At 39.9% G+C, this 9,307-nt stretch overlaps 1 protein-coding gene across 2 annotated transcripts; it reads right to left on the bottom strand.

Annotated features, from left to right (window-relative positions):
- Nucleotides 1-1,210: 1,210 nt before the first annotated feature.
- On the bottom strand, nt 1,211-9,052 carry LOC132887590 (uncharacterized). 2 transcript variants are annotated; one of them, XM_060923056.1, is made up of 4 exons: nt 8,527-9,052; nt 7,280-7,411; nt 5,549-5,657; nt 1,211-2,537 (listed from the first exon to the last, which is right to left on the bottom strand). In XM_060923056.1, the coding sequence occupies exons 1-3, from the start codon at nt 9,025-9,027 to the stop codon at nt 5,631-5,633; spliced, it is 660 nt and encodes a 219-aa protein (XP_060779039.1). In that variant the 5' UTR covers nt 9,028-9,052; the 3' UTR covers nt 1,211-2,537; nt 5,549-5,630. The 2 variants fall into 2 exon arrangements, with proteins under 2 accessions (XP_060779039.1, XP_060779040.1); XM_060923057.1 differs by having other exon boundaries at nt 1,211-2,470.
- Nucleotides 9,053-9,307: the final 255 nt, after the last annotated feature.

Raw genomic sequence — 9,307 nt, 5'->3', positions numbered from 1 at the left:
ATAGTAAGACACCCACATCCACTTGTTCTGACCCACTGGAGGTAGCGTCACAGTGCTGTTAGCCAATCAGAGGTAACACGTTTACATGTCATGAATATTAATGATAAGACCCGCCCCCACCCTCTACCCTTCCCCGCCTCCTGCTTCTCATTAGCAAAACGACGCACTGGGAAAAGCGCTGAAATGGGGCTTTCTCCCAGGAGGCTATATCTACGTGCTGAGGGTTCATTTCGAGAAAGGCTGCGGATATAACATCCGGAAACCTCCACGAGCCCGTTTAAAGCATCAACAAACCACCATGCCATGGGACCTTTAACTGGTGACTCTAAATTGACCGTAGGTGTGAATGTGAGTGTGAATGGTTGTCTGTGTCTATGTGTCAGCCCTGTGATGACCTGGTGACTTGTCCAGGGTGTACCCCGCCTTTCACCCGTAGTCAGCTGGGATAGGCTCTAGCTTGCCTGCGACCCTGTAGAACAGGATAAAGCAGCTAGAGATAATGAGATGAGATGAGAAATGTAATCTAACAAAGGTAAAGGGCAAATATTACCCATATATGCTGTTTATGTTGCTTGTAATTGGGGTGAAGTAAACATCTGTTAAGTATTTAATGTAAAATTGTTTGATTGTGTTGAATTTAAAGCACCAAAATGCAGCAGGTCCACCAGACCCACCAACACTGGCTGAGTCACAAAAATACGAACACCACACAAGTTAAAAGGACTGTTGATGGTGACCTCATTATTTCATCACCGTAAACTAATCAGCTTTCAGCAGGGTTTTGATAGAGTTTACACTGGGCTATCTTCACAAACCTTACATGGTCTGTTCCTGTCGTGACCCAGTATAAACTGATGCAATATTGCTCACACCGGCTACTGGAAGCACTATTTGTGTTTGTGCATATAGAAACAAGCATATCTCTTGCAAACTTCGGTGTATAGTAAAATTTCTTTTTTGTATGATTATGTTGTCAAAACTCTCCAAAATTTCTTTGACAATTTAGCTCCACCCACTCAAATTTGTTATAATTTGCAGAATAGGTGAAACAATTTTATGAACTAGTCCATGGATGCTTGGCCAATTTTCACAATATTGAAATGAAACTACGATGAAACTGTTAGGGGTGGTGAGATTAGGATCCAGAAGCAGAACACACAGGCAGTAATCAAATAAATAATGAGATTTAATCCAGGGAAAGGGCATGGCAAAAAAGGTAAACAAACAAATGGCAAAAATAGTCCAGGTAAAAAGAGACAAAAAATTTAACAAAAACACGAGACAGACAAGGACAAAAATGCTAGAGCAAAAAAAAAAAAACATAAACAAGAAAAAACCCTAAGTACAAAAACCATGAACTAGAAAAGCCCAAAGGACTGGAGACCAGGGGTTTAAGCTGTGATGCATGGTGAGTGGTAAAGCCAGTCTGACGGAACATGGATTGATGACCTTGCTGATGAGGAAAGGTCCTAGGTACCTGGGAGCCAGCTTGCGGGAGACGGTTCTGAGTGGCAGGTGGCATGTGGAGAGCATGTCTTGTTGCCCCACCCGGTAGGTGGGCACCTTAGAGCGGCATTTGTCGGCCTGCCTCTTGGATGCTAGGGCAGAGCGAATGAGTCTTCTCCGGGCCATTGCCTATGTCCTCCTGCAGCGGCATATGAAGATCTGGGCTAAGGGTATGGCAACCTCCTCCTCCTGGCTGGGGAACAGTGGTGGTTGGTACCCTAGTGAGCACTGAAATGGAGAGAGACCTGTGGCAGAGGAAGGGAAAGTGTTATGTGCGTATTCGATCCAAGGTAGGTACTTGCTCCAAGAACTGGCATCCCTGGATGCCATGCACCTGAGTGCAACCTCCAAAGCCTGGTTAGCCCGTTCTGCCTGGCCATTGGTCTGTGGGTCGAAGCCTGAGGAGAGACTACAGGTGGCCCCGATGAGTTTGCTGAAGGCTCTCCAGAACTGTGCAATGAACTGAGGACCCCAGTCAGAAACAATGCCAGTAGGCAGACCATGTAGGTGGAAAACGTGGTGGATGAGTAGCTCTGCGGTCTCTTTTGCTGAGGGGAGCTTGGGCAGAGGAACGAAATGGACGGTCTTGGAAAAATGGTCAATTACAGTGAGGATGCATGTATTGCCACCTGAGTTGGGGAGTCCTGTGATGAAGTCCAGGGCAATGTGAGACCAGGGTCAATGAGGAATCGGGAGGGGTCTTAGCAAGCCGGCAGGGGGTCAATTGGCTGTTTTGTTCCGGGCACATGTGTCACAGGCTGCCACGAACTCCTGGACGTCTTCCTTGATGGATGGCCACCAGAAGTGCTGCTGGATTAGCACCAGGGTTTGAGCAGCTCCCCTCTTATGTGGCTCCTCCATCATGGACGTTTTCATTGATTTCATTGAGGAGCTGAAGAAAATCATGATAGAAATCTACAAGGTCCTCCTTGTGTGGAGATATTTTTGCACATCTCATGGACAGCTGAAAAGACAGATTCAGTGGAATCCAGTTATCAGTCCACCTCAGTCACTCCACAGCATTAGTTGGCCTAAAGAGCAGCAGATTGAATCTTTGCTGTTATTCCGAACAGGCCATATGAATTTCTTGATGATTTTGTCCGTGCATTTTTTATTTTTTTGATTAGACATTTGGTATTGTGATTTATTTTTAAAAAATTTGCAGTTAATATATTTGTAATAATATATACACAGTCCCCCAAAAGTATTGGAACAGCAAGGCCAACTCTTTTGTTTTTGCCATACACTGAGGACATTTGGGTTTGAGATCAAAAGCTGCTTATGAGATGATACTGTAAATCTCAACTTTTCAACTTTTCAATTTCCAGATATTTACCTCTAAATGTGTTAAACACCATAAAACATGGTGTCTTTGATTTAGTCTAGGACCTGGCTTAGACATGTATGCACATAATTTAGGAGAGGATAACTCAACTGTTAAAGGCTAATTTGAACCCAAGGAATAACTTGGGATGTGTGCCAAAATTGCTATCTGGGGCAAACAGCCAGGAAATTACCAATCCAAGATGGCCACCGGTATTACGGTATTATTATTATTATTGTGTTACTCTTCATGTTCCTGACCCTGGTTTATGTGACACAAACAGTAATAATGTGATGTTAAAAGTTGTATTGTTGGCTGTTAAACATTTAGGCTCTTAAGATATTGCTGCCTACTAAAGTAATAAGTTTTGTTTTGTATTCTTCACTTTAAGTTAACATTCCATTGATCATAATAGTATGATTGAAAACACAATTTCTTTATATTAATCAAAAGCTTGCTTTCTTATACTCTCCTAAATTATGTGCATAGGTCTCCCAATTCCATGATTTCATGTTTGAGGTAGGGTTATTCTGTTTTTCTCATGTTTTCTGTGAAAGTGCAATTTTGGCCAATTTTTGGTGTTGTTTTTCTTTTTTTTTTTACTCTGCCCTTAACCATAGCTTGTTCCCTTTTCCTTCAACCATGAAAATGATGTCACTAATGGATTCCCCATACACAAAAACCCATAAAATGAGGTATTGCACATACTTCTGTGGTAAGTGGTTCAAAAATTGATATTTTCAATATGTCTACTGGCAGCCATCTTGGATTAGTAATTTTCGGCCTGTTCGTCCCAGATAGCGATTTTGGCACACATCCTAAGTTGCTCCTTGGGTTCAAATTAGCCCAGTGGTTTTCAAAGTGTGGGGTGCACCTCCCCTAGGGGGCGCCAGAGTTCTTCAGGGGGGGCGCAACGTGAGGAAAAATAAACCAGAATAAGTTACTATTGCGGACATTTAGCGAACTTCAGCTAGCCTTTACCAGAGACAAAATGGATCGACTTTTAGTACCTAAAGCTACAGTGAGTGAGGAGACAGAGTCTGGGCCAAGCAAAAAAAGAAGGAAGTATGACCACGATTATTTAAAGTTTGGATTTTCATGGACTGGATCTGAAGATGCTCCACTGCCACAGTGTGTTGTCTGCCAAAAGGTGCTAGCTAACGATGCTATGAGATGTTTAAAATGTGTAAAACAAGATGTTTAAAAAAAAAAAGCACAGATGTTTAAAATGTGTAAAAAAGAGGTTTTAAAAAAGCACAGATGTTTAAAATGTGTAAAAAAGATGTTTTAAAAAGCACAGATGTTTAAAACGTGTACAAAAGAGGTTTTAAAAAAGCACAGATGTTTAAAATGTGTAAAACAAAATGTTTTAAAAAAAGCACAGATGTTTAAAATGTGTAAAAAAAGATGTTTTAAAAAGCACATATGTTTAAAATGTGTAAAAAAAAGGATGTTTTAAAAAGCACAGATGTTTAAAATGTGTAAAAAATGTTTTAAAAAAGCACAGATGTTTAAAATGTATAAAAAAAGATGTTTTAAAAAGCACATATGTTTAAAATGTGTAAAAAAAGGATGTTTTAAAAAGCACAGATGTTTAAAATGTGTAAAAAAAAGAGGTTTTAAAAAGCACGGAAGTTTAAAGTGTGTAAAAAAAAGGTTTTAAAAAGCACGGATGTTTAAAATGTGTAAAAAATGTTTTAAAAAGCACAGATGTTTAAAATGTGTAAAAAAAAGAGGTTTTAAAAAGCACAGATGTTTAAAATGTGTAAAACAAGAGGTTTTAAAAAGCACAGATGTTTAAAATGTGTAAAAAATATTTTAAAAAAGTACAGATGTTTAAAATGTGTACAAAAGAGGTTTTAAAAAGCACAGATGTTTAAAATGTGTAAAACAAGATTTTTTTAAAAAGCACAGATGTTTAAAATGTGTAAAAAATGTTTTAAAAAAGCACAGATGTTTAAAATGTGTAAAAAATGTTTTAATAAAGCACGGATGTTTAAAATGTGTAAAACAAGATGTTTTAAAAAAAGCAGATATTTAAAATGTGTAAAAAAAGAGGTTTTAAAAAAGCACAGATGTTTAAAATGTGTAAAACAAGATGTTTTAAAAAAGCACAGATGTTTAAGATGTGTAAAAGAAAAAAATAATGTGTACAACAACCATTTTTTTTTAAATACGAATGGAACATTAAGTATAGCAACAACAAAAAATTGTAAAGGGGGGGGGGGGGCGGCGCTGTTGTTTATTTGCTCTCTGAGGGGGGGCTGACTCTCCCACACTTTGAAAACCCCTGAATTAGCCTATAACAGTTGAGTTATCCTCTCCTAAATTATGTGCATACATATCTAACCCAGGTCTTCTACTAATTTGAACCCCTCATTTTTCAGGTGATCAAAAATGCTGGATCATGTGACTGATGGATATTTTTTGTTGTCCAGGTGTGCCCTGCTTGATTAATTTTTTAAGCAATTTAATATCTCTCAGTGTTTACTCTTGGTTTGAGCTTGTAGCTATCTGTTCCAATACTTTTGCTCATCTAAAATCTGTGTGGTCTGCCACCAAAGGTGCCATATTCTAAGTTTAAAAAAAAACAACAACAACAACACCACATCTTAATATAACTATCCAGAAATTAAAGCTGAAGTAAGTTCTGATATATTGTCTCTTATTCATCTTTTGATTTCAAACTTCACTGTATAGCAAGAACAAATAATTGACCTTGCTGTTCCAATACTTTTGGAGGAGACTGTATGTTTAACTTTATCCACTTCCGTTGCATTGATGAAAACAGATCAGCGAATCACTGTCCTCTGGTTTGGAGTTCAGCCTGTAATAATAAAAGTAAAAAAAAGAGAAAAATTCATTACATTGTATATAAATAGTCAGGCCATAATTATTTGGACATTGACAAAGTGTTAATTGAGCTCTCTGCCATGGTATATTGGACATGAAATAAAATGACAATGCTGAGTTCAAAGTGTAGCTTTTATTTGAGGGCATTTCCATCCAAATCAGGTGAGCAGTGTAGACATTACAACATGTTTTATATGTGGTGTCTCCAGTCCCCCAAACCCCCCTCCACTACCATAAACTGGGTTTCTTCCCTGGTGAAGCTCTGCCATGCCTTATTACAGCTCTCTTCACTTCCTGCTTGTTCTCAAGTCACTTTGTCTTTGATTTGTTCCATCATCAATAAATACAATGGAACCAGTTCCATTGGCAGCCATAGACGCCCAAACCATAAGATGAGATGGTGTGCTTCAGATAATAAGCAGTTGCTTCCCTTCCCCATGCTCTTCTCTTCCCTTCATTCTGATCTTTGTCTCTCTCTATAGGATGTTGTGGTCTTTTTACCTCGCCCGGGACGGAGTCCACCAGGGGGCGAGGTATAGTTTTCGGTTGAGTTTCTTTGTTTTTTTGTTGACGATATGACGAGAAAATGGCTGGACTAATCTTCATGAAACTTTCAGGATAGATGGGCATTGGTCTCAAATAGAACCGCCAACATTTGGAGGGTCATCCGGCCATGGTCACCAAAAAGGTAAAAATCTTTTTTGTTGTGGCTACTGCCTCATATACAGGCGCTAGCCACTATATCGTCATGCTGTAAGAATGTAAGTGTAACAATTGCACACTGCACTTTGTGCACATGTGTTCCAATTAAAATGGCCGGTGAGTGTATACAATTCGGTTCACCATTCGGAATAAATAGACGAGACTAAAGAAATCGCTTTCAGACATGTTTATGCTTATTACAGAAGGAAAGTGTGTTCCACTGAGCTCTAGCGCCAGGCCATTTCCAGGAAATAAGAGTTTGGGTAAGTTTATAAGTTTTTGCCAAACTTGAATCCGGTCTTCCAGTTTTTGAGGCTTACCAATGGTGTGTACATCTTGTAGTAAACTCTCTGCATTGACCTTGATGAAGTCTTCTCTTATTTGTTGACTTTTATACCTACCTTCTGGAGGGTGTTCTTTTTCTAGCCAACTGTTATGAAGGGGTTTTTCTTCACCAGGGATAGATTTTTTCTGTCACAAGTGCTGTTTTCCAAGGTCTTCTGTTTTTTTTTTTTTTGGTGTTTCTGAGCTCACCAGTATGGTCTTTCTTTTTAAGAATGTACCAAAGATCCATATGTCATTTTTTTTTCAAACTCTCTGATGGGTTTGTTTTGGTTTTTCATCCTAATGATGGCTTGTTTTACTGGTAGTGACATCTCTTAAGACTCCATGTGGAAAGTTATCAGCAACAGATAAATATACCACAAACTACATATACTTAATTTTGTATTTGTTACTTCTGTGCTCTACCGTACATGCTCATCCTTATGCTTTATGCATTTTCTTATGTCTTTGCTGATTTTGCTCATTGTATTTGGACCAACATACAGTATTTGCTCAACACATTGAGGTACATTTCCCTTTACCTCACCAGGATGTGTTTCGCATACATACCAGTCGCCTGTAAAGCACGCTGATTTCCTGTTCCAGCTCCCTGATTCTCACGTTGATCTCCTCAATCTCAGCTGCTCTGTTCATCTGTGCTGCTCCTCCATGCTGAATGTTTTCTCTGAGCTCATTGTAGAGCTGATCAAAGTGAAAAGAGAAAAAGTGTGCTTGAAACATTGATACCCGTGTTCACTATTGTTTTGTTCTAATGTACAGAAGTATTAATAACTGATCTAATGTTTGAAAAAAAGGATATTAAATTAAAAATCAAGACACTGCAAAATATGACAGATTTAAAAAAGAGAAACATGACATATCAGTCTCAGTAGTTTGTGAGAAAACTAGAAATGGTTCCAACTAAAACCTGTAAAGAACACTTGAAGAACTTTTCCCCCCCATAAATGTTCTCCCAGCCACTACAGAAAAAAATGCTCCAGCAATATTAACTTTATAACGCGGGAAATAATCACAAGGGGGAAAAAATCATGAATGATCTTGTTTAGATTATAAATGTAATAATGTTTTTGATTGTCCCTCCTGAAGAACAAGAGATGAATTTATAAATATTTAGGGAGGTCTATCCCTCATGGTAAGGCTGTAATGATGCTTGTTATATTTTCTCATGTAGTTTCAGACATGGCAGCATGGTGGTGTTGTGGTTTGCGCTGTCGCCTCTCAGCAAGAAGGTCCTGGGTTCGAGCCATGTTGCATGTTCTCCCCGTGTCAGCGTGGGTTTCCTCCGGGTGCTCCGGTTTCCCCCACAGTCCAAAGACATGCAGGTTAGGTTAACTGGTGACTCTAAATTGACCATAGGTGTGAGTGTGAATGGTTGTCTGTGTCTATGTGTCAGCCCTGTGATGACCTGGCGACTTGTCCAGGGTGTACCCCGCCTTTCGCCCGTAGTCAGCTGGGATAGGCTCCAGCTTGCCTGCGACCCTGTAGAAGGATAAAGCGGCTAGAGATAATGAGATGAGATGAGTTTCAGACATGGCAGCATGGTGGTGTAGCGGTTAGCGCTGTCGCCCCTGTGGCCGGCGAGGGCCTTTCTGTGCGGAGTTTGCATGTTCTCCCCGTGTCCGCGTGGGTTTCCTCTGGGTGCTCCGGTTTCCCCCACAGCCCAAAGACATGCAGGTTAGGTTAACTGGTGACTCTAAATTGACTGTAGGTGTGAATGTGAGTGCGAATGGTTGTCTGTACAGATAATGAGATGAGATGAGTTTCAGACATCAGTAACAGTAAGCATTTCCCAGTACCTCAGGAGGACGCATCCTGGTTTGAATATCCAGCAATTGCCCTCGAAGCCTGTTGTTTTCCAGTCGCAGCTCCTCAACTCTCGCTCTGAGCTCCTCAGTTTCATCCTGTTGTTCTTTTGCTACCTGAATGTTATGAATGACCTTGTTGCGGAGCTCAACAAACCTGTTGCAGAGCCATTCAAGTTCAGACTCTTGACCAGACATGTTGAAAATGGGTAAATCACCTTTTACTTCACATCTTTCAGTCAGTTGCAGAGACACATGAGGTGGAATGATTTTCTGAATCTCCTTCTTCCACTCCTCAGTGTTAGTTGGCATAAAAAGCAGCACATGGAGTTTTTCTTGTTGATATATTCTGAATAGAACATCTGGATTTCTGAGAAGAGTTTCATCTCTGTGCTTTTTTTTCTCTCGTTCAGTCATGCCAGCTGGATTAACTCCCTCATACATGTTCCTGACCCGGTTCGTGTCCCTCACTTGGCTCACTTGGCTCTCTGTCATGTTTCTTCTTTCTCTTGTGTTCTGAGTAGCCCACTGAGCTTATATACTTTTAATGAAAACATATTGTGCAAGAGGAGGGAGGAGACGGAAAATAAACCTTTATGGATCATCAAGGTCACATGATCTAAAACTTTATTCTTACAGGAGACAGGGATGGTTATGTTATGGCATGTGAAAGCATGAACAATATTCTCATGAGGGAAACCACATGTTAAAAAAAAGTGATATTCACGTAAAGTTAAAAACCACAGGTGAGTCATGAAGTGATTCATCTGTTGCT

The sequence above is a fragment of the Neoarius graeffei genome, chromosome 6 (assembly GCF_027579695.1).
Source record: "Neoarius graeffei isolate fNeoGra1 chromosome 6, fNeoGra1.pri, whole genome shotgun sequence".
Classification (NCBI taxonomy): Eukaryota; Metazoa; Chordata; class Actinopteri; order Siluriformes; family Ariidae; genus Neoarius; species Neoarius graeffei.
This window is presented reverse-complemented; position numbering and strand designations above follow the sequence as displayed.

Excerpts from the sequence above, each read along its gene's own strand:
- LOC132887590 (XM_060923056.1), bottom strand. The coding sequence starts at position 9,027 with ATGACAGAGAGCCAAGTGAGCCAAGTGAGGGACACGAACCGGGTCAGG. Across the intron at positions 7,412-8,526 it reads CCAGGATGCGTCCTCCTGAG|CTCTACAATGAGCTCAGAGA; the intron begins GTACTGGGAAAT and ends CACTTTGATCAG. Across the intron at positions 5,658-7,279 it reads GCGTGCTTTACAGGCGACTG|GCTGAACTCCAAACCAGAGG; the intron begins GTATGTATGCGA and ends TTATTATTACAG.